The sequence below is a fragment of the Schistocerca nitens genome, chromosome 1 (genome assembly GCF_023898315.1).
Source record: "Schistocerca nitens isolate TAMUIC-IGC-003100 chromosome 1, iqSchNite1.1, whole genome shotgun sequence".
Classification (NCBI taxonomy): domain Eukaryota; kingdom Metazoa; phylum Arthropoda; class Insecta; order Orthoptera; family Acrididae; genus Schistocerca; species Schistocerca nitens.
In genome coordinates this window covers 493,296,186-493,322,700 of record NC_064614.1, presented here as the reverse complement: position 1 = coordinate 493,322,700, position 26,515 = coordinate 493,296,186, and the positions used below count along the sequence as shown (strand labels likewise).

The following is a 26,515-nucleotide window of genomic DNA, read 5'->3' as shown; positions in this document are numbered from 1 at the left end:
ACTTTTTTTCGTCCTCTCCACATGCAACATTTCCATCATTTACAAGAGATTAGTATTAATGCATCTTTTTGCAAAATGCTTTATCAGCAATACTTGACATCTGACTTTATCACACACCTCCAGTTTAAGATATTTGTGACATAGAACAGTCATCAGTAACTCCACATCACCTTCATGGGCTGCACCTAAAGCCTGTTGCCAAAGCCAGCACACTGCAATCAGAGAAAAAGAGATGTTTTGCTTACTAATGAATTAATTACAAGTACAGGAGATTAAAAGAAATTAATAATTTATTTTTTATAAAAATGGGGTATAACCATAACCCTGAGAAACAGCATACCCTTGTGTAGAGCATCGCAGTTATTGACACTAAATATATGTCTGCAGTCAGAAGGAAACAACTCTTGTATTGGCATCAAGTGTTCTGACAGTACAAAAACCAAGTTAAACAAATAAAGCTTAATTCCTTGTATTAAACCACTTTTATCAATGACTTGTTGCATTTTATTTTCTAATACTTAGTTAAGTAGAATACTGTTTATTTTACTTCAGTCATTAAGGTCTTTTGATAGAAAGCTACCAGTCTAGATGTAACATTACAAGTTGTGTGTGTCTATATTTGGTACATGAATGACAATATGTCAAATTTTACAGTGTTTCATATTTTGATAAGTCCTATGTCATTGTTTTCCTGTGAGGACAATGGCTTTCTGCCTCCCAGTGTATTGCTAGCCTCCACGGGCTGCTTACAGCACACTGGCCAGTTAGTAACAGAGCAGAAGCACGCACATTACCCGGGTTTTTAAGTTTTACTAATAGTTTTATAGAGCTGGTGTCTAGTAGACATTACAATACATTCTAAGTGGTGTTTTCTAGCCTGGCTCATTCATTAGTCATACTTTGTACATTTTACAAGCATCTTTTGGGTGTCCACAATTTTATTATGACATTGTGGTTTGACTTTTACTGTGGATAGCTTCCCAAAATCTGGGACACTGTAATTGTCCAACTACACCATGGAAACAGACTCCCACATTAAAGATACAAACCACTTCCTGCACCAGCTCTCCACCATCCCCATGCCCATACCTCTTTGTTTCCTACTTATCACTGTAACATGCAACCTCCTTACACACCAACATCCCTTCTGCCCACAGCCTTGCCGCGAGTGAACACTACCTCTCCCAACACCCTGTAGATTCCAAACCCACCACTTCACTTGTCTTACACCTAACAAACTACATTCCAACCCATAACTACTTCACCTTTGAAGGGAAGTTATACAATCAAATTCATGGCACAGCCATGGGCACCTGGAGGGCACCTCCTATGCCCAGCTCTTCATGGGCGACCTAGAGGAAACATTCCTAGCTCTCCAAAACCCCAAACCTCTAGTCTGGTTCAGGTTTATTAATGACATCTTTATAATCTGGACCCAAGGCCAGGATATCTTATCTCCATTCCTCCACAATCTCTACACCTTCTCTCCCATTTACTTCACCTGGTCCTCCACCCATCGTGCCACCTTCCTACATGTTGATCTCCTCCTCTCAAATGGCTCCATCCATACCTCAGTCCACATCAAACCCACGAACCACCAACAGTACATGAACTTTGACAGCTACCAACCCTTCCACACCAAAAAATCCCTCCCATAAAGCGTGGTCGCCCGTGGCAGACACATCTGTAGTGATGAGAACTCCCTCGCCCAGTAGGCTGAAGGTCTCAAAAAGCCCTTCGCAGACAGGCAATATCCCCAAACCTAATACACAAACATATCTCCCCTGCCATATCTCCAGTTCCATAACAGGCTTATCCTACCCCATCATGGGCCGCGCCACCAGTGTATGCAGCCACATTATATACCAGCTCTGTTGCAACCACTGCACAGCATTTTACATTGGTATTACAATTTACATTGGTATCCCAGATGTCAACCAGAATGAATGGGCACAGCAAAACTGTTGCCAAACAAGGTGGACCACCCAGTTGCAGAACATGTAGCAGAGGACAGCATGCAAGATTTCAATGGTTGCTGCACAATCTGCGCCATCTGGATCCTCTCTACCACAACCAACAGCTTTTCTGAGCTGCACAGGTGGGAGCTATCCTTACAGCACATCCTTCACTCCTGTAACCTTCCTGGCCTAAACCTAAGGTAACTCACTGTCCTCCCACTCCCGACCCAATAGTGTGTGTGTGTGGGGGGGGGGGGGGGGGGGGGGTTTGCACGCGTGTGCTGCCATCTCACTCAGTAGCCTGTGAAATAGTGTGCCCAGCTGTCTGTCACTTGCCCCCTCTACTTGCTCCCCTACCTAGCCCACAGACGGCTCCCCACTGTCCCACGAGCCGCTTACCCCCAATCCCCTCCCTGCCTCCTGTCTCTCTTCATCCCCCGCTCCACCCCTCCCTGCACCCCCACCTCATCCCAGTACACTCACTGTGTGCCAGGAAAGAGCTGGCAGTCGACTGAGAGCAGCATGTAAGGAGACAGACATGTGCACGTTTGTGTGTGTGTGTGTGTGTGTGTGTGTGTGTGTGTGTGTGTGTGTGTGTGTGTGTGACTGCTACTTAAATGAATGGAATTTGGATATATTTTTTTTATGTAACAAGAACCCAAGCCTTTGCCTTCTTTACCTTATGTTTCTACAGCACCTTGCAATTTTTTTATTTGTTTTTAATTTAGTTCTCAATTGCTGGCAGCTCGGTATAAAAACTCCTAGAATTTGGAGCTCCCATTATTAGTTCTAATTACTATTCTATGCTTTGTTTTGATCTAGAATTTTGAGGGAATTTTCCCTTTCCTCTGGACTCTGTGTAATAGTATACACTATTGGTGTTCTATATTTCCCTCCTACATGATGAAGGAATATTTATAAACGTAACTCTTTACATAAATTTCAGCAAATTTACTGAATTTCTGTGACAGAGAAATGCACCAGTTGTTACATCTTTATATTGGAAAACTCTAAGAGAGATGGTTGGGTGGTGGTTGGATTTGATGTTAAAAGCTGTACTCATAATGTGTGTCAAACTTGATAACAGCTGACTGTTGGCCCACAGTCCTTGGCAATAATGATGGAAAAGATAATTGTCTGTGTCACTCACTTGCATAAAGTCTTCACTAACAGTCTGCTTGTTGACAAAATATGTGAACACACCAATCATTAACAAAGCATTCAAAACTTAGGATATGAGTTAGTATGGTAGCCAACTATCACAATGAACAGCACACTGGTCTCCAATTGCTGCACTGACATTTTACAACATTCAAGGCACACAATTTCTCCACTATATAGCAACAAGAGATGAAATATTATCATGCCATTTATGACAAAACAACAAATCTGTTTTTACAAGTTTTAAGATACAAACTATTGAATGTTTTACTGAGTCTTAAAAATCAATGACAGAAACTTAAGGATTTGTTTTGGGTATGTTTTATTTTTACCATACTTACAAATGTTGGGATATGATACTCATAACTGTAACTCCATCATCTTTGAGATATTGCACATTTTTGGTCTGGTATTGGGACTTGCTACATCTAATACACTTGGTGGTAAACATGGATAACCAGTGAGTGTCAACTCTATAATTTCAAAATATTTTTTACAGTGCAGTAAATCAAGAGAGACCACAACAGGCAGATTTTAAAAAAAAATGTAAACACTTGTAATTTGCAGCAGAGTCATCATCAGCCTGAGCTTCAAGCAATGTATCATGTGCTGTTCCATCATTCAGCAAACTGCAGAAAGTCTCGATTTTCTATTTGAATAATCTGTTTCTTACGCATAATCAACATATCTTTAAGTTTTCCTCTTGCAATTGGAATTTTTTTAGCATATGTATTAGGAAAAGAAATAGGTGCTGAAGGTAACCCCTTTAGTTTCAAGGTTACCCCAATACATTCTGTCTTAGAAAATACTGAATGAAACTTGATTATTTAATAGTTAAGTATGCAAACATTGTGCACTGAAATTTAGGGGATATCCTTCTAGACGCTTTTAAATTTGAGAAAACTATCAACAGCATAACGCAGGAAATAAAATGACAAAAATTCCTGCTGCATCTTCAAATGATTTGTATTCATTGTTCATTGTGGTACCCATCATACTTCCTTTCTATTCTCTTTCTTGGAATGAATAGTCACAACCCTGTGAGCTTGATAGCAGTGGCAAGCATACCAGGAACAGATGCCTGCATTGCGCAGGTGACTGCTGGACCAGTAGTAAAAGCGGTCAGTTCACTACCATGTGTCAATGAGTGGCCCCTGGCTGCATGCTTAGTTGCAGCAACAGGACAACACTGCAGTCCACACATTCATGGCTGCAGAGCAGGCAGTTTCCCTGCTGCTGAGAAAGTTCACTTTGGTCTTAATGCTCTAACCCTTCTGCACTGCCTTAATTTTGCCAAGCCCACTCTCTTCCATCTGAGGTTTGCAAGGCTGTTCAGGTGGAACCTCCGCAGCTTCAGTACCAAGATGTTATTTCTCTAGTTTCCACCAGTCAACGGGCAATGTCTACAGTTGCTGCTAAAAAACCAAACGGGTTGTTATCTATTTGTGGTTCTTTTAAGTCCACTATTAATTCCTAATCTTACATAGATCTCTAGCCACAATCTTGCCCTGAGGAGTTGGTGACTAAACTGGCTGGGGGCCACTATTATTTGAAGATAGATTTAGCACTGATATCTTGAATTGCCACTCAATGATGCACCATATTAGGCGCTAATTTTAAATAATCAACTTGGCTTATACAGGCACAATCACTTGTCATTTGGGAGTGCAATTGAACCTACTATTTTCCAAAAGTATGTAGAACAACTGATTCAAAGAATTCCAAATTGTGTTCATTATCTGGATGATATTATTGTTAAGGGTTTGACACAAATGGACAAAAAAAAAAAATCTTGAACCAATTTTTCAACTGCCCCAGAAAATGGTTTATGCTGACAGTTTCTTTGGCCACAGCGTCAGACACATGAAGCACATTCTGAGTCACAATGGCATTATGCCTACATGCAACCTCTTACACACAATCATAAACTCACTGGTTCCTAACTAATAAACAGTTGCAGTCATTCCAGGGCAAAATCACATACTATGCCAAGTTTATTCCCCAACTGGCACAGATCACGAACCCTCTAACTTAACTGTGCAGAAGGTGTCAAATCTGTGTGGTCAGCCACCTATCAACAAGCTTTGCAGTGCCTTAAGGACATGGTCAAGATGGCTTCGCCCTGATGTCATATATCCTGGGCCTGCCATTGACTCTGACAACAGACACATCCCAATACAGTATTGCAGTAGTTTTATCCCACAAGTTATCGGATGATTCTGAGTGTCAAATTTCCCTTGTCTCCACAATGTAACACATGGCAAAGATTAGATATTCCCAAATAGAATTAGGCTTCAGTGATCGTTTCTGGGGTCAATAAATTTCGTGTGTATTTTTATTGCAGCAGAGTCCCCTTGTTGAGCTACAAACAAATGATTCCCTTGCTCGGGCATAGCTGTATGCTCCCATATAAGATGCCTAGTAACTACAGCATTCGGCATTGTTCTTAAGCAGGTACCACTGGAAATCCATTTTTACCCACTGTTCAACACCCCAAAGCCGACGCACTGTGTCTTCTACCTCTTGGACCTGATATGGAATTCAGTCATCAAGAAACAGTCTGTTTTGCCCTTGATCAGCACCTACAAACAGCCCTTGACGAATTCCCGCTGATGGCACATGAGATAACCTCAGAGTAATCCTGTGGTCCAGTCCTGAGGAAGCTTTCATCATCGGTCCTGAAAAGGTGGTCAGAGCATAATTCCCACCAGGGCAACCTGTCTTTCGAAATTATTTCACACTGCACTACTGTTTCAATAACATGTAGGATGTCTGTTAGACATGGAGGACTTTGACTGCCAGGGTGTCATTCTGCCTGCCCCCCCCCCCCCCCCCCCCCGCCCCCTACACTCCTGCTCCTTCAGCTTCTTCACACTTTACATTAGAGGATGACGTGCACAAAAGCACTGTCCAGGCAGCACGTCTGCTGGCCTGGTATCAATGGCAACACTAAGCACACATGACGCACCTGCTGCTACTGTGACTGTTGTCTATCAGGCATCCCTAGCACAACATTTTTCGTCACTGTACCATCCAGATCATCCATGATAGAGGGTCCACCTCAATTTTGCCAGTCTATTTTAAGGTGCTATGTGGTAGCTGGAGATGCTGCCCTCTCAAACTTTCCGTTTGTGGTTCACATGCCATCCACCATCACCCCTGCTTCCATCCATATCCCTAACTGGACTTCCTGCATTGAAGGGACGACTAGCACCTTGGTGTTTGACAACGAGCCCCAATTTCTGTCAACCCAATTTCAGGCAGTCTGTCGCTGCAATAGTATTGAACAGGTGACCACCACCCTCTTTAACGCTACCACCAATGCGGAGGCTGAGTAAAGGATTCACATGTTCAAGACTTGCATGGCTTTTTGCAACATATAGGTCCGCCTTCATCGATGGGCTGAGTCCGGTCAAAATCCTGCCCGAGCACCAGCACTGTGTTAGGCCTCCTGGGCCCAGTGCGGTATGCCCAGTATTTTACAGGTGAATTTTAAGAATTGTGTCACAATCAACTGCATTCTGAGAAGACAGTCCCTTAAGCCCTATCTGCTCAGACATGTTCTGCTACACATCACTTTGACAATGACTGCCACTGAATATGTACACTCAGCACTTGTCAACATTTTCCAGGGATAGAATCAGCAAACTTTATTTCTGTTTTGTGTAATAACTGAACTTAAAAAATTGTGTATAAAAATAGCATAAATACAAATGAAATTGAGGTATTTTTCATATGAAAAGGAGAGTTGCTACTCACCATACAGCGAATATGCTGAGTCACGTGTGGCTTCAGCAGCCACAGACTGCGGCCATGTGGTGTGTGTGTGTGTGTGTGTTTTCTATCTCCAACGAAGGCCTTATTGGCCAAAAGCTCATTTTCTGACAGTCTTTTTGTTGTGTCTAACCTCTAACCGCAACTTAGCATATCTGCTATATAGTGAGCAGCAACTATTCTTTTTATAATATTGTTACATTCCATCCTGTTTTTTCCATTGTTATATTTCAAATGAGTAATTTTTTAACATATCTGTCAAGTGATGTTAAAATGAAACACAAATCATGTTATAACTAGCTACCCACCATTTACAGCATTGATGTAACCTTGAATTTCAGGCAGTGTAAGCTCATCACTATAGTCTTCAGCTGTCGAACTATCATTCTGTGACTGAAATGATGAGAAAACACAAGCATTAAATCACACCGTGTGCTATTTGCATATGTGCCCATATACATCTAAACAAGCAGCTCTGCACTTTAACAAAAATTAACTATTCAGCAGCAATATTTAGCATTCCTTATTAGGACATCGAACCTAATGGCCAATGCAAAAAAGGTACATTGTTACAAAGTGAAAGAATAAAAGAAAATGTGGAATTAGTCAGGGTACACACATGGTGCCAGGCTGCTGCACTCAGTCACGTGGGGAGTGTTGTACAGAGAAGAAACTGAGGAGGCATAATGAAAAATTAGAATGTGGTTAGAGAGCTGTTTGGCATTTGAGGACAAGATTAAGTGAACTGACAATTTCATGGTTAAGACACGTGAGGCAAGGGAGAAGTCAGACCAAAGAAATAATGTGACATCAGCAGGAATAGTTTCTGTTTATACACAGGATTTAGTTTAGTTTTGATTGCCCATGTTTCTGCAAAGAAGTGAACTGTAGCATTGTATGTTACTGCGTTGACTACTGTACGCTCACTTACTCTAAGCTGTTGCATTATTTTAGTGCAACTGTATTATGTGAACTGACTTTGGATGGCATTATAAAAACCAGAAGTAGTGAGACAATAGAACAGAGACTGCACCCAGAAACTTCTTGGGTTAGTATTGTATTACTTGTGGTACAGATGAAAACTGATCAAAGATGGACAGGGACTATGTTTATTGCGTAATGACACAGGGGGAATTGGCCACTGTCCGTAAACAGTTGGAAGCTGTGTTGGCCGGAGCTGACAGGCTTCAGGCTACTGTTCTGGGCTGTGGTGGTATTGGGGCACCCGAGGCAAATGATTTCACACCTCTGGAGCCTATACTGTTGCCTGTGATCTCTGATGTCTTCTGATTAGAGGGCTGCATATGAGTGGATTTCTGCAAAAGCCCACAACCATGTTTACCTTGAAGAATCAGGTCCATCCATTTGAGGCCCATCATTTCCCACTAATGTGCAGGCCCTGCTCGTCAATTCCAATCTCTCCTATCTGCCAGCAGGCCAGATCCATTTATGTGGGGGGTAGGGGGGGGGGGTGGGGGGGGGGGGAGAAATTGGTGAATTTTAATTATTTATCCATGGACCCACTATAAGACTATTTGTTTATGGTTTATCTAAATTTTTTTCTTTAAAATGTTTGCATTTTGGAACTATATTTTCTGTACACATACAGTAAAGGGTGCTATACTGAAGGTTGAAGTTCTTTGTATTGTTTATTACATTAAACAAGTTTCTGATGACACTTTGTATTTAAAAATGTGTATGTGTTCATGCTGATGTAAATTTAACAATTGTAAGAAATGGTCAAGCTTAGGAACACTGTAAGAAATAGGTGTTACGTAAAAGCCATGTGCTTTTGTTTGAAACAAAAGTGGCTCTGGGAAGTGGAAAAGGTGGCAAGGGCGAATTGGCGCACTACCTAGAGCAGTCAAACAGTCTGTAGGCAGCAGTGATTGAAGCAACAGCCTCGTGGAGCACAAGAAGCTTTGCCGGCAAATTTGCACAAAATTGCCTTGAATGAAGACTGCAAATGGCTTACGGCATAGCTGCGAGTTGTTAGGCCACTGTATGTAAAATTGAACGATGCCAAGAAGAGAAATTAGACCCATACAGCAAGGTATTTGCAGGCCGCATTGTGGGTAACGTAGCCGCCATAATTGTATGCTACACCCAAGCCTACAGCCACCAGGTAAGATTTTTTTGTATTTTACTTTAGTACAGCATGAACCATTAATTTAAACATGTTTTTATTAGTGAATAATCATTCTTGAACTTTAAAAAAAGAAAACTGGTTCACCCTGTTATTTCATCCTAATCATACACCTATATAGGATTCCTTCCTGGTGTCTGATTAATCCGAGTATCCTGCTTTACAGGCTTATGAAGTGCCAACTTAATATAAAGAGGTACCATTTAAATTGTTTTTGTGTAAATAATGAGAGTAATAACTTTTGAAAGTAAATTCCAGTAAGAAAGAGGTTTTCTTGGAGTGAAATGTTCAGTATAAAAAGTGTGTGCTTTAGTATCTAAGTATTTTAGTATTTATATATAAAAACAAAGATGCTGTAACTTACCAAACGAGAAAGCGTTGGTATGTTGATAGACACAATAAAAAACACACAAATTTCAAGCTTTCGCAACTCAAGGTTGCTTCATCAGGAAAGATCTTTCCTGATGAAGCAACCTTGGGTTGCGAAAGCTTGAAATTTGTGTGTGTGTGTTTGTGTGTTTTTTATTCTGTCTATCAACATACCAACACTTTCTCGTTTGGTAAATTACAGCATCTTTGTTTTTATATATATTTTTCCCGTGAGGAATGTTTCCCTCTATTATATCCATATTTTAGTATTTAAGTTGGTTGGTTATAGAAAGTGCTTTTCTAGAGGTCCCCCCCCCCCTCCCCCCTTACCTTGCAGCGTAAGACGGAATGCAGGTCAGTTTCAGAGATGCCCATCTCCAGGAGTGGTTTCTGCGTAGCCTGTTTGGCCAGGCTGTCAGCAGGTTGGATGCCTGGGATTCCGATGTGTCCTGGGGTCCACACAAACACCACTGAATGACTTGAGTGTTCCAGGGCAGAGAGAGGCTTGTGGATGTTCGCTACCAAAGGATGGCGAGGGTAGCACTGGTCGATAGATTGTAAGCTGCTCAGGGAGTCAGAACAGAGAAGAAACGACTCACCAGAACAGGAACCGATGTACTGAAGTGCACAAGATATGGCCACAAGCTCTGCAGTAAATACACTGCAGCCAATGTGCAAGGAACACTGTTCAATACGGCCTCTTTGGAAATAGGCGAAGCCATCATTACCATCAGCCATCGAGCCGTGAGTGTAAACAACTTCAGAGCCCCAGAACATGTCAAGAATCGAGAGGAAGTGGCAGCACAGAGCGGCGAGGTTAACGAAGTCCTTAGGGCAATGCAAAAGGTCCAGACAAAGCTTCAGCTGAGGTGTACACCACGGAGTTGTACGCGAATGGACCTCAAGTAGATATGGTAAAGGGAAGGACTCCAATTCGGAGAGAAGGGATCGCACGTGAAGTGCAATCGTGAGCCCTGACCTGGGCCGCCGATGTGAGAGATGAACTGCCACGGGTGGGAAAAGGAGGTGGTAATTTGGATGCTCAGGAGAACTATGAAAGTGTGCAACATAACTGACGAGCAGTTGCGCACGTCGGATCTGCAACGGAGGGACTCTGGCCTCCACCAGGACACTGGTCACCAGACTTTTTCTAAAAGCTCCCGTTGCTAGGCTCTGTAGAACTGCAGCAGCGCAGAGCGATCTGCACCCCAGTTGGTCCAATTCACACCACACACAAATCCATATTGACAGACACAGACTGAACACTGATGCTGGACATAAAAAATATGATAATATCTGTTAAGCGTAGTACAGATTCTGACTATGAAATGATTTGGGTGGAGGTAAGTGTTAAACATGGATCAAACATGGCCATGAGACGCGTTTATTGACCATCTGCCTCAGGAATAGTATTGGCAGAACATATGAGAGGAAACTTTGAGAATATTTTGCATAAATTCCGGGTCATGTTCTAATATCAGGCAGAGATTTCAACTTATTGACTGGGAGACTCAAATGATTAACACAAGTAGTAAAGGCATGGAATCGTGTCAAATTATTCTAAATTCATTATCAAAAAATTACCCTGAGTAGCTAACCAGAGAACCAACTCATGAAAGCAACATACTAGATCTCTTGGCCACAAACAGGTCAAACGTTTTGGCTAGGTTAGTGTGAAACAAGGAAACGCTGATCATAAGAGCATTACACCATCTCCGAATATGGCTGTAAATAGGATTATATAAAATGGAGGAAGATATCTCTGCTTATCAAGAGTGACAAGAAACATATTTCAGATTACCTGAGCAGTAAATATGAAAATTTCAGCTTCAGCACTGACAATGTTGAGCATCAATGGACCAAGTTCAAGAGAATTGTACAATGCACTTTAGACAGCTATGTGTCACAAAAAGTTTGTGAGGTATGGGAAAGGCCCACTGTCATTCGACAGCCATGTTAGAAAGCTGCTACAACAGCAAAGAAAGCTTCACTACTAATTTAAACATAGCCAAAGCCTCACGGGGAGAGAGGCAGGAGCAGGGGTGGACAACAGAATGAAGTCAAAATTAGAGTAAGGAAAGCCATGCATGAAGCATTCAATAAATTTGAAAGTAAAATCATACGAAGTTTGATCTTACATTAAATCAGTAAATGGATGGAATGCATCTGTCCTGAGACACTGTGACTATAATGGCACCGAAACAGAGGATAACCCAGAGAGGGGCAAAATACTACACATAATTTTCCAAACCTGTTTCACTGAGGAAGATCACACTGTAATTCCTCCTTTAAACCACCACACAAAAGTCAAAATCACAGATATTGAAATGAATGACTGTAGGTCAGAAAAGTGACTGAAATTGCTCATCGAAAGATCCATACCTAAAGACTAGAAAGTTGGAAAAGTCACACTAATAGCCAAGAAAGGAAAGATGAATAATATGCTGAATTGCAGAAGCATATCACTAATGTCAATTTGCAATAGTATTTTAGAGCATATGGTGTGCTCAAACATTATGAATTACTTTGAAAATGATTTATTTACAAATAACCAACAGGGGTTCAGAATATATTGTTTTTGTGAAACATAACTAGCTCTTTATTCTCACAAAGCAATGATTGCTATTGACAGGGTATATTAAATTGAGTACATATTTTTAGATTTTCCTCACACATAACTTCTAATCAAACTGCATGCCCTTGGAGTATTGTCTCAGTTGTGTGACTGGATTTGTGAATTCTTGTCAGAAAGGTCACAGTTCCTAGTAATTTGAGGGAAAGTTCTCCAGTAAAACAGAAGTGATATCTGATGTTCTCCAAGGAAGTGTTATAGACTCTGTGCTGATCCTGATCTACGTAAATTATTCAGGAGTCGATCTGAGAAGCCTTCTTAGATTGTATGCAGATGATGATGTCATTTACCGTATACTAAAGCCATCAGATGACCAAACCAAGTAGCAAAAGGACTGAGATAATATATATGTATGGTGCAAAAAGTGGCAATTGACTGTAAATAATGAAAAGTGAGTAGTCATCCACATGAGTACTAAAAGGAATCTGCTAAATTTTGGTTACATAATAAATCCATAAATCTGAAGTCTGTAAATTCAACTAAATATCTATGGATTACAATAACAAATAACTTAAATTGGAAGGATCACATAGATACAGATAATGTTGTGAGGAAAGCAAATCCAAGACGGTGATCTATTGGCAGAACACTTAGAAAATGCAGCAGGTTTACTAAAGAGACTGCTAACACTATGCTTGTCTGTCCTTTTCTGGACTATTGTTGCGCGATATGTGATCTGCATCAGATGGGATTGATGGAAGACACAGCAAAAAGTCCAAAGAAGAGCAGCTCATTTTGTACTATCACAAAATAGGGGAGACAATGAAACAGGTGTGGGACACAAAATGAAATGGCAATCATTTAAAATAAAAAGGCACTTTTTGTTGCAGCAGGATCTTCTCCCGACGTTTCAATCAGCAACTTCCTTCTTGGAGTGTGAAAATGTTTTGTTGGTGCCCTACTATGTGGGGAGAAATGATCATCAGAAAATAGGAGAAATCAGAATTGGCACAGAAATATTTAAGTGTTTTATTTTCGCAACGCACTGTTCGAGAGTAGAACAGTGGAGAAATAACTTTAAAGTGGTTTGATGAGCCCTCTGCCAGGTACTTAACAGCGAATTTCACAGTATTCATGTAGATGTACATGTATAACAGAGGAAACGCCACTGGATCTGACAGGACACTAATACAATTCTACATATTGAATGCAAACAAACCTATTCCTCTTCTAGTGGCAGTGCACTGTAGGTCGCTGGAGGAGAAAGTGTACCTTACGATTGAAAAAATGTGCAGGCCATCCCTCTTCTCAGGGTTCTCGAACAGAGGCACAAAAGTATTGGCCTATATCTCCAATGTTGGTCTGTTGTCGCATTGTGGAAATTTTATATTTCTGTTTTATAACATTTCTGAAGACCAAAAATCTCCTCTATTAAAATCAACATGGGTTCTGAAAACAATGATCACATGAAAGCCAGCTTGATCTATTTGTCCATGAGATGGAAACAGTGGACAGTGACCAGCAACAGCTCTTCCTACAAACCATTTGTATCAATATCAGGAAAAGGGGAAGTGACAATGGTACACAGAGTACCTTCTGCCCCATAGTATATAGCGACTTAATGAGAACAGATGTAGATACAGATGATAGGACATGTTTTAAGACAACAAGGAATAACTTCCATGGTACTTGGTGGATCTGTATAGAGAGCAAAAACTGCAAGGAAAGGCAGAGGCTGGAATATATCCAACAAATAACTGAGGTTTGCTAGGTGCAACAGTTACTCTGAAGTGAAGAGTGTGGACATGTTTGTGTTTGCAATTGCATTAGTGTGAGAGTGAGTGAGTGTGTGTGTGTGTGTGTGTGTGTGTGTGTGTGTGTGTGTGTGTGTGTGTGTGTGTGTGTAGTCTATTTTTGACGAAGACCTTGTTGGCCAAAAGCTAACTTTCTGACAGTCTTTTTGTTGTGCCTTTCTGCGAATCAACATCTCCGCTATATGGTGAGTAGCAACTATCCTTTTCATTATATTGTTACGTTCCATCCTGGATTTTCCATTGTTCATTTCATTGTTTATCTATATATACTTAACTGATAAAGAATAAAAGGGCAGTTCCACGTTAAAACAACATTTCAGCTCAGAAATGAATATTCTCTCAGATTTGTACTCTATGTGTGATGATAAAAGAACACATCAGGTTCTATGTCGTTGGGCCTATTTTTGATAAACACCCAATGTTAAGTCAAATTTTGATAAAAATGTATTTGATGCAATAGAGAAAATACGTAAGGGAAACTAAAATCACTACGAAAAAGACAAGTAAATCCTACTGGGCACTATACTTTATCAGTTTTGTATTTGTAGTTGGCAACGATTCCCATGCTCTTTCTTTCAATCATGCATTTACTGTGGCATTGTGCACTGGTCACTGTCACATCCCTACCACACTGGAAGAATATAATGGCTCTCAGCACTATGGGACTTAACATCTGAGGTCATCAGTCCTCTAGACCTTAGAACTACTTAAACCTAACTAACCTAAGGACATCACACACATCCATGCCCGAGGCAGGATTCGAACCTGCGACCATAGCGGTCGCGCGGTTCCAGACTGAAGCATCTCGAACTGCTCGGCCACACCAGACGGCCACTGGAAGAATATAGTTAATTTATTTCTTATGTTTGTGCAGACAGTGTGCTGACTATTTTTTACTTCTGATGACTTCAACTGGTGGCATGTATGTATATAATAAATATTTCAGTCTGAGTTGATGTGAATCTTCAGCATAAGAAATAAGGATGTACTACACGACACCTCCAAAATCACGGAAAGAAAGATGGCAACAAAGGGGAAAAATCACTTAAGAAAATCCAAATTTGAAAACAGCATTCTCGAGGAGACACATAATTTCAAAATATTAAAACAGGTAATGAGAGTTTCAAAAATCAAAAGCTACAGATTGTATACAATCCCTCAGTAATTTGCCTTTAGACCTACAATAATTTCTTACTAAAACATACTCTGTTCAGCATAACCTCAGTCTTCCTCTCCTTTGCTTTCAGGAGTGCCAGTCCATATCCTTCCATTAATGATTTTTCAATGAACTGTAGTCCCAGACTGGGATTCTGCAATGCTGCCTGCAGAGTAACAGGGTCCTGAAACAATGATGAAGATTAATCAATTATTTTCCCCACCTGAAAAAATGAATAACTAATTTTTACAGTAGGGCATGAAAAGGACTGTTCCACAGTTAACCCTTACTGTGAAAAAGAAACACAATGCAGCAAAATTCATTTGAAAAAACTATACTATTTGGAGGTTAAATGTACTTCTACTCTGATTTGTCTTTTTTTTTACTCTTAATAGGAATTCTACACAGCTGAACACAGTATTGCTACACTGCTTTCAACATATGTTTCTCTCCTTTTTTATTTTCTGTTATTGCATTTATATTCCAGGAATTTCATAATTAAAGTCATAAATCGATAAAAGCTCCTCAACAGAATTATGTATTCTCACATACTAACAACTTATCAAATAGAAGAGCTGCTGAGCAATGAACAGATTCATAGTAGAAGAATATAAAGACTTGCCACAAACACGAGCCCCCGCCCGCGCACGCACACGCAAACACACACTTGCTTTAACTATAGATGAGTTGGCCTCTTAACGTGAAATCAATTTCAGATGCAACAGCATGCACAATATGCACAATGCAACAGTCCCTCTATTGGGAACAGTGTAATTTCGATGCGTACTCCCAATGAACAAACACGGCTCAGGATTCACACACCATTACAGCAACATATTTTGAAACTAACACACAGTGGACAATGTGGAATCATTAGAACTAAGCAGCTAGCAAACCAGAATTTTATGTGGTTTGGGCTTGACAAGCAGAAAACAGGTGACCGCACACTGTCATGCATGTGAAGCTAACCAAGCAGTGCTGCACTTATTTTTTCAACTGACCTCAACCTGACCATCCTTGGCAATGCATCCATTTTGGTTTTGCTGGTTCTTTCTGGAACACAAGGTGGCAGATTATCATCAATGTGTTCAGTACACATCCATTTGTCATTCCAATGAACTTGCCAACTAGTACTAGCACTAAAAAAGCACTTGCTTTGTTCTTTTGCTAAGAAGGCTTGCCTTGCACAAATTATTGTTTCAGACAATGATCCACATTTTTCTTTATTGGAATTTCAACAATTTTGCCAACAAAATGGGATTCATCATTTTGAACAGCACCATTCCTCTTCAGTTGAAAAGGGAAACCAAATGTTTCATTTGCACTTTAAAGGCTCAGACATCCAAAATTTGTTCTTCACACATTTGTTTCTCAGCACAAAAGCATTTTGTCTTTTAACAACTCTTTGCAAGCATAATTGTTACATGATCACCATCAGGGGATTCTTCTGCATATATTTCACGCTTGACAGCCTGCTTTAGATGCCAACTTCACAAAAAAGTTCTGTACGAAGAACAAAGCTTTCTATCATGTTTTTAATAAAGCTCACAACTGGAAATATCGCATTGTCCCTCAAACAAATGGCAAAGCTCACTATACCATTCACAGCAAAACTGGCACCCACTGACAGTACCAAAATCAACAACATTTTCCTGATTAATATAATCCTGCTGTAGATTTTTCTGTTTCAGAATCGCTGCCTGCATCCCAGACTGCTGTTCCAAGCAGCCCTTTCCTGTGCCTGACATTTGTGCACATGGGTTGTCAGATGCCTCTGCCATGGAGATCGCCTCCACAGCTGCTGCCACATCATCTGTTGCCATTTATGGCAACATCAGTTACAGACATGAAGCCTGTATTTACTGTATAGCCTTCAGCGTCCACAACAGCAACGGTGCTGTACCCACCTGTGCTGTTAGATGGACATTCAATTTTTGGGAGATGTTCCGGGGAAGTTCACAAGAGGTATGTCAAGATAGCCATGGCCACCTCCATCAGAATGGTGTCTCCCTGTCTTCGTCGACTACAACTGGTGCATTTTGTGCCACTCATATTTCCACAGAAGAAACATTTAAACCAGCTGCCGTGATTCGCAGTCCAGATTGGTCCACACAGCTTTCTAAGCCACTGCACCCAGGTTGTCCTAAGATTATCCTTAGGTTACTCTCAGATCACACCAAGTGTACGGACAACAGTGCACTGACATCTTACGAACCTAGTGCAACACTACTGCTACTGTGACTGCTAATGGATATTCTACACCTTTACTAGTGGAATAGAGAATGATATTTCAGACAGATTACAGGATACAAACTTTTGTGTATTCAACAGTGTATATATTGTAAATAAATATACTTATGTTTGAATCATTCTATAGTGTTTGACATTTTCTAGTGTGTCCATCCACCTCATTACACTGACAGACCCAACAGAAGTCATATTCTTAGATGCAGCTGGTCATAATTGGATGAACTGTGATCGCAGATGTGGCATGATCTCAGATGTTTTCATAGAAGTTTCTGATGCATTAGCAAAATATTCACTGGGTGATATGAGTGAGGCTGAACACAACTTCAGCTTTCATCACATTGAGATCCTCTGCACATCAAATAGAACTATTTAAGTCCTTGGCCCAATGTTCAGTGGTATGACATCTGAAAGAGGTCTTCAACCATAAACACAGATATTCTACACTTCGATGTTCATGAGAATTGTGAGTTGGCATACTAGCATGTTTTAGCTGTACTAGAGCACACAGCCAAAACAAATTTTTGGAACGACAATCATCTGCCACACTATCTGCCGTTATTTGTATTAAAATATCCTTTTCTTTGGGATTGTTGTCACTGCATAGTCTTGGTTGTGTACCCATTTTTGAATGAGTGTACTATAACCTGTTGGAACCATTTTTGGGTGAAACTTAAAACGTTGGTATAGTAAGATATGACTAAATGAGAGTGCAATCTTACACTTGCACATGGCGTGTTACGTCACTGTTGTTCTTAAGAAACTTGATATCATCTTGTTTATTTTGACATCTGGCCAACCCACTGCATTTTAGCAATGTATGACTAGGCAAAAGAATAAGTGTAACCCAAAAGCGTCCATTTTATGGATTATACCATATTCACTTGGGCTATAGCTGACACTGTGCGGTACTTGAAAATAAAAAGAAAATGATATTTCAACCCACCGAGCAACAACCAGTGTAGTAGACCCTTGTTAAGAAAGTTTCTAGCATGTGTCCTCAACATTTATTTGCAATGTGAATAGCGCAAAGCCTGCGGCCATAAACAGACCAGTTTATCCACAATGGAGACAATTCCTGAGGTTGCCAATATTGACTGATGTATCTTGAACGGCAGTTTCTGTTTTAGTCACTTCCCCTGTTGGTGTGGATACACTTCTGTTGTGCCTAAAGTGTGGTCTTCCTTATGGCAGATTTCTCTTCAGCAAGAACAGTTCTTTCCTCAGCCATCCACTTCAAAACTATCCCCTCATTTGGGGAACAGATGGAGTGAGACATCACCTTTGCCTGGACAGTACTGGGTCAATACTAAGATGGTTGAAAAATTTTTAACGTCCATTCTTGTTCATACTTGTTACAAAATTCCAGTCACTCCAGATGGCAAAGATAAGACTGAATACCATCTGGATGGAATTATAAAGACAAAATGGGCTAAGTACCATAGACTTTACATTTCATGATCAATATAAAACAAAATTTAGAATTCTGATACTTATTTAATGACTATATCATCAAAATGGCAAAGTAGTTGAAAGCACGTGTAATTTCTAGGCTCTTCTGATCATACCTAATTTTTGAAGTTACCAGCACCTGTTCTTAAGAAACTTGACATCCAAGAACCATGGACCTTTCCATTGGTGGGGAGGCTTTCGTGCCTCAGCGATACAGTTAGCTGTACCGTAGGTGCAACCACATTAGAGGAGTATCTTTTGAGAGGCCAGAGAAATGTGTGGTTCCTGAAGAGGGGCAGCAGCCTATTCAGTAGTTGCAAGGGCAACAGTCTGGATGATTGAGTGATCTGGCCCTGTAACATTAACCAAAATTGCCTTGCAGTGTGGGTACTGTCAACGGCTGAAAACAAGGGAAAACTTACTGTATGGTTAAATGATGATGGTGTTATCTTGGGTAAAATATTCCCCAGGGAAAATAGTCTACCATTCAGAACTCTGGGCAGGGACTACTGAGGAGAAACAACTGGCGTTCTGCGGATCGGAGCATGGTATGTCAATCCATTAATCGGCCAGGTAGGTCAGAAAATTAAAAAAGGGAAATGGATAGATTAAAGTTAGATACAGTGGCAGTTAGTGAAGTTCAGCAGCAGGAGGAACAAGGCTTCTGGTATAATGAATAAAAAATAGGATTGCGGGTAAGCTACTACAAACAGCATAGTGAACACATTATTGTAGCAATGATGCTTACCACAGTAGTATGAGCATATATGCCAACTAGGTCCGCAGATGATGAAGAGAGTGAAGAAATGTATGATGAGATAAAAGAAATTATACAGATAGTGAAGGGAGACGAAAATTTAATAGTGATGGAGGAATGGAATTCAATAGCAGGAAAAGGAAGAGAAGGGAAAGTAGTAGGTGAATATGGAAAAGGGTTAAGGAATGAAAGAGGAAGCCGCCTGATAGAATTTTGCACAGAACATAACTTAATCATAGCTAACACTTGCTTTAATAATCGTGAAAGAAGGTTGTTATGTGGAAGAGGCCTGGACACACTGGAAGGTTTCAGATAGACTACATAATTGTAAGACAGAGATTTAGGAAGCAGGTTTTAATTTGTAAGACATTTCCAAGGGCAGATGCGGACTTTGACCATAATCTGTTGGTTATGAACTGCAGATCAAAACTGAAGAAACTGCAAAAAGGTGGCAATTTAAGGAGATAGGACATGGATAAACTGAAAGAACCAGAGGTTGTACAGAGTTTGAGAGACAGCATTAGGGAACAATTGACAAGAACTGGGGAAAGAAACACAGTAGAAGAAGAATGGGTAGCTTCGAGAGATGAAATAGTGAAAGCAGCAGAGGATCAAGTAGGTACAAAGACAAGGGCTAGTAGAAATCCTTGGGCAACAGAAGAGATACTGAATTTAATTGATGAAAAGAAAAATACATACAAATGCAGTAAATAAAGCAGGCAAAAATGATTACAAACGTCTCAAAAACGGGATTGGCAGGAAGTGCAATATGGCTAATAACAGAAGGCTAGAGGGCAAATGTAGAAATGTAGAGGCAAGTATCACTAGGGGGTAAGATAGATCCTGCCTACAGGAAAATTGAGAGAGACCTTTGGAGAGAAGAGAACCTCCTGTATGAAAATCAAGAGCTCAGATGGAAACCCAGTTCTAAGCAAAGAGGGGAAAGCAGAAAGGTGGAAAAAGTATATAGAGGGTCTATATAAGGGCAATGTACTTGCGGGAAATATTATGGAAATGGAAGAGGATGTAGATGAAGATGAAATGGGAGATACGACACTGCATGAAGAATTTGACACAGCACTGAAAGACCTAAGTCGAAACAAGACTCCGGCAGCAGACAACTTTCCATTAGAACTACTGATAGTCTTGGGAGAGCCAGCCATGACAAAACTCTGCCATCTGGTGAGCAAGATGTATGAGACAGGTGAAAACCCCCAGACTTCAATAAGAATATAATAATTCCGATCCAAAAGAAAGCAGGTGTTGACAAGTGTGAAAATTACCGAACTATCAGGCTAATAAGTCACAGCTGCAAAATACTAACACAAATTCTTTAGACAAATGGGAAAACTGGTAGAAGCCGACCTCAGGCAAGATCAGTTAAGATTGCATAGAAATGTTAGAACACGTGAGGTAATACTGACACTAAGACTTATCTTAGAAGATAGGTTAAGGAAAGGCAAACCTACGTTTCTAGCATTTGTAGACTTAGAAAAAGCTTTTGACTTTGTTGACTGGAATACTCTCTTTCAAATTCTGACAATGGCACGGGTCAAATGCAGGGAGCAAAAGGCTATTTACAATTTGTACAGAAACCAGATGGCAGTTATAAGAGTCGAGGGGCATGAAAGGGAAGCAGTGTTTGAGAAGGGAGTAAGACAGGGTTTTAGCCTATCTGTGATGTTATTCAATCTGTATATTGAGCAATCAGTAAAGGAAACAAAAGAAAAATCTGTAGTAGGGTTAAAATCCATGGAGAAGAAATAAAAACTTTGAGGTTTGCCAATGACATTGTAATTATGACAGAGACAGCAAAGGACCTGGAAGAGCAGTTGAACAGAATGTACAGTGTCTTGAAAGGAGGATATAAGACGACCATCAACAAAAGCAAAATGAAGATAATGGAATGTAGTCGAATTAAGTCGGGTGATGCTGAGGGAATTAGATTAGGAAATGAGACACTTTAAGTAGTAGATGAGGTTTGCTATTTGGGAAGCAAAATAACCGATGATGGTCGAAGTAGAGAGGATATAAAATGTAGACTGGCTATGGCAAGTAAAGCATTTCTGAAGAAGAGAAATTTTTTAACATCAGGTATAGATTTAAGTGTCAGGAAGTCTTTTCTGAAAGTATTTGTATGGAGTGTAGCCATGTATGGAAGTGAAACATGGACGATAAATAGTTTGGACAAGAAGAGAATAGAAGCTTTCGAAATGTGGTGCTACAGAAGACTGCTGAAGATAAGCTGGGTAGATCACATAACTAATGAGGAGGTACTGAACAGAATTGGGAGAAGAGGAATTTGTGGCACAACTTGACTAGAAGAAGGGATTGGATGGTAGAGCATGTTCTGAGGCATCAAGGGATCACCAATTTAATATTGGAGGGCAGCATGGAGGGTAAAAATCGTAGAGAGAGACCAAGAGATGAATACACTAAGCAGATTCAGAAGGATGTAGGTTGCAGTGGGTATGTGAAGATGAAGACGCTTGCACAGGATAGAGCAGCATGGAGAGCTGCATCAAACCCGTCTCTGGACTGAAGACCACAACAACAATAGCGTGAGAATGTGGCAAAGTGTGTGTGTTTTTGGGAGGAAGGGGGGGGGGGCATTATGTTCTGCATGGTTGATGGTGTGGGTGGGAGTACCATAGCACTTCTGTGATCGCACATTTGTTAATGGCAGCTACCAAGGAACTGTATGTTGCTTTGTCACATATGATTCAGACCAGGATGAATTGACTCTCCAGTTGTGTAAACCAAAGTAACAGGTTGTTCTGACAGATTGGTGGTGGCTTCAATGCTACTTTACTGAGCATTCAATATGTCCATCAAACTAACAGCAAGAGCAGATGGTACATGGCAAGAATGTTATCGATTGGTGCGCATGTCACATGTATTCTGAAAATTTAGACAATCTGCATTTTATTATTCTGCTGTGAGCTCTGGATGTCACCATAATGCAAAGGTTTATAATGCTTCATCATTTCTTACATTGCAGTAAGAGATAAAAGAGAAACTACATTTGTCACTAATGAAGATATCATTTGACAGAGAATAGACAGTCATAGGGTTAAAGTGATGAAAAGCAGTGTTGACATTAATAAGGTCAACCACAGCACAAGTTTCATATTTTCTATAATATTATTATTTTGTCCTCATAGTGTTTATAAGAAAACTTTCTCCTGCTTCAAACCCACTCACATCGAACAAAAACCCTGATTAATTACAAAACAGCAGTAACATATCTCTAATGATTATCAATATTGAAGTCATTATGGGTATGATGGGACTATGTGTGCTGTTCCTTTTTGGTTCATTTTTGTCAAAGTGTATTTTCCACAAAAACCATTTTCAAGTCTTTATTTTGAACTGTATTTACCATTACATTTTGGACTCACTTTTTAATTGAGACCCAAAGCAGATATGTGTTTCAGTTGTGCTCCTCTAGTGTTAATTGTCTTGTTTTCATTTGTAAACTTTGTTGACAACTACATTGCCTTGGGCTTAGGTACAAACTGAGTAAAATTTACACCCTCCCTGATACTGTGTAGGTCACTATTTGGTAGGATACAGCCCAAGTAAATAAAAAAAAATTACTTATCAGGTAGCAATTAACCAATATTATTAGCTCCTTTCCTCTGGCAAGAAAGATGCAAAGTTGGAGCAAAAAATGAATTCCCATTACATAATCTGTGAATAGTCCCATTTCCCTCCATTCATTCCTCTTTTTTACCAGATGAAGGAAACCACAATACTAAAGATTTATGTGTCAGCTTGTATTTCAGTCTGGTACTGTCTCTTAAATAGACGTACCTTATGTATGATACTCGATAATCCTAACATTTCCAAATTTATAGTTACCACATTGTCTATAGCTCTGTTCAGATCTGCAATGGCAATCTCTACAGATTCATGATCTTGCCCTGCTTCCTTTGCAAGAAGCCCTCCAATCCTCTGAAATGCTGGCAAGGGATTGCCATACTCTTCCAGGTCACGCCTCACTGCACCAATCTCTTCCGCTTGTAGAGAAACATAATAAAATTAAACATCTTTTAAGTACATGAATTATTTATCATAAGAAAACTATGCCATACAACTACAGTCATTTTCTTTCATTGCCCAGCAAAAAATGCACAGCAGTTTTAGGGCTTAAAAAAAGAAAAGGAAACCATCAAACAACAAAAATGCAGGATGGAATGCAACAATATTATGAAAAGGAAAGTTGCTACTCACCACGTACCGGAGATGCTAAGTCGCATATAGGCACAACAAAAAGACTGTCACAAATAAAGCTTTCGGCCATTAAGGCCTTCGTCAACAATAATCGTAGACACACACACACACACACACACACACACACACACACACACACACGACTGCAGTTTCAAGCAACTGAAAACTGGGTATGGGTACGGAGGAGGCTGGAGCAGGGAGGGGGAGGGATAGCCCATGGAGAGGGGAGGGGGAGGGGGAGAGGAGGAAGTAGCAGAAAAGGAGAGAAGCAAAAAAAGACTGAGTGTGATGGCAGAATGATGGCTATTTAGTGCTGGAATGGGAACAGGGAAGGGACTGGATGGGTGAGGACAGTGACTAGCGAAGGTTGAGGCCAGGAGGGTTATGGGAGCATAGGATGTATTACAGGGACAGTTCCCACCTACACAATCCAGAAAAGCTAGTGTTGGTGGAAGGATCCATATGGCACAAGCTGTGAAGCAGTCATTGAAATGAAGGATGTCAAGTTTGGCAGTGTGTTCAGCAACACAGTGGTCCACTCGTTTCTTGGCCACAGTTTGTCTGTGGCCATTCATGTGGACAGACAGCTTGTTGTTTGTCATGCCCACATAGGATGCAGCACAGTGGTTGCAGCTTAGCTTGTAGATCACATGACTGGTTTCACAGGAAGCCCTGCCTTAGATGGGATAAGTGATGTTCATGACCGGACTGAAGTAGGTGATGGTGGGAGAATGTATGGGACACGTCTTGCATCTAGGTCTATTACGGGGGTATGAGCCATGAGGTAAGGGGTTGGAAGCAGGGGTTGCGTAAGGATGGACGAGTATATTGTGTAGGTTCGGTAGACAACAGAATACCACAGTGGGAGGGTGGGAAGGATAGTGGGCAGAACATTTCTCATTTCAGGGCACGACAAATGGTAGTCAAAACCCTGGTGGAGAATGTAATTCAGTTGCTCCAAACCTGGGTGGTACTCAGTTACAAGGGGAATGCTCCTCTGTGGCCGGACAGTGGGACTTTGGGAGATGGTGGGAGCCTGGAAAGATAAGGCACAGGAGATTTGTTTTTGTACAAGGTTGGGAGGATAATTACAGACTGTGAAGGCTATAGTGAGACCTTCGGTATATTTTGAGAGGGACCACTCGTCACTGCAGATGCGACGACCAAAGGTGGCTAGGCTGTACGGAAGGGACTTCTTGGTATGAAACGGATGGCAGCCGTCTTTGGTTGAGACTAATAATGAACCCTGCTTAACTCAGTTCACTCCTCACCCAACCATGATCCACCCCCACTGCCCCCAAATAACCCCCTGTTAACTTTCCAGAATCTCTTAACCTCAAATCTTGCCTCATTATCATTCCCCAAATCCCTCAACACGCAAACAAACCTTACATCCACAGAAAGAACTGAATTCCGCAAGGATTACCTGGCAGAAGGACTCCGCCAGCTTTCAGATACTTCCGTCTACAAACCTTGCCACATTGACCCCATTCCTGAAATCCAGCAGGATCTCCAGTCACTACTCAAATCCTTAGGCCCACCCCAGGAACCTCTCCCCTGTGTCCATCTCTCTGCTCACCCCTACCACTCCCCGCACTCCTACCTTCTACATGCTTCCTAAAATCCATAAACCTAACCACCCAGGACGTCCCATTGTACCCCCACTGAGAGAATCTCTGCTCTCATAGACCAACACCTTCAACCTATTACCTGGAACCTACTACTCTATGTAAAAGATACCAACCATTTCCTCCACCTCTCTTTACACAAACATTCCTATGGCCCATGGCCTTTCCACTAATGAAAACTACTTTTCCCAACACCTGACGGATTCCAAACCAACAACCTCCTTCCTAGTCGCCATGACCAACTATATCCTCACCCACAATTACTTCTCATTTGAAGGTGTTACCCACAAACAAATCCGGGGTACAGCTATGGGCACCCGCATGCCACCATACTATGCCAACCTGTTCATGGGCCATCTAGAGGAATCCTTCCTAAAAACACAGAATCCTAAACCCCTCACGTGGTTCAGATTCACTGATGACATCTTTGCTATCTGGATTGAGGGTGAGGACACCCTAACCACATTATTCCAGAACCTCAACAAATTCTCCCCAATTTGCTTCGCCTGGTCCTACTCATCCCAACAAGCCACCTTCCTAGATGTTGACCTCCACGTCAAAGATGGCTACATCAGTTCCTCTATCCATATCACACTTAGTAACTGCCAGCAATGCCTCCATTTCGACAGCAGCTACTCGTTCCATACCAAGAAGTCCCTTCCGTACAGCCTAGCCAACTGTGGTTGTCACATCTACCGTGACAAGCACTCTCTCTTGAAATATACCGAAGGTCTCACTGATGCCTTGACAGATCGTAATTATCCATCCAACCTTGTATAAAAACAAATCTCCTGTGCCTTATCTTTCCACTCTCCCACCACCTCCCAAAGTCCCACTGTCCGGCCACAGAGGATCATTCCTCTTGTAACTCAGTACCATCCAGGACTGGAGTAAGTGAATTACATTCTCCACCAGGGTTCCAACTACCTCTCATTGTGCCCTAAAATGAGAAATGTCCTGCCCACTATCCTTCCCAGTGGTACCACAACGTCCACCGAACCTACACAATATACTCGTCCATCCTTACACAGTCCCTGCACCCAACCCCTTAGCTCATGGCTCATGCTCCTGTAATAGACCTAGATGCAAGACCTGTCCCATACACCCTCCCACCACCACCTACTCCAGTCTGGTCACGAACATCACCTATCCCATTAAAGGCAGGGCTAACTGTGAAACCAGTCATGTGATCTACAAGCTAAGCTGCAACCACTGTACTGCATTCTATGTGGGCAAGACAACCAA

The 26,515-nt window shown here is 41.1% G+C and overlaps 1 protein-coding gene across 1 annotated transcript in view; it reads right to left on the bottom strand.

The window, feature by feature from the left end:
* Positions 1 to 26,515, bottom strand: part of LOC126252642 (ras GTPase-activating-like protein IQGAP1) — a 367,157-nt gene that overhangs the window by 258,198 nt on the left and 82,444 nt on the right. Inside the window, exons 5-8 of the mRNA XM_049953548.1 lie at positions 23,271 to 23,428; positions 15,000 to 15,134; positions 7,202 to 7,286; positions 118 to 212 (exon numbers count right to left, since the gene is read on the bottom strand). Coding sequence (XP_049809505.1) covers positions 118 to 212; positions 7,202 to 7,286; positions 15,000 to 15,134; positions 23,271 to 23,428 — 473 coding nt within the window. The remainder of the gene's footprint in view (positions 1 to 117; positions 213 to 7,201; positions 7,287 to 14,999; positions 15,135 to 23,270; positions 23,429 to 26,515) is intronic.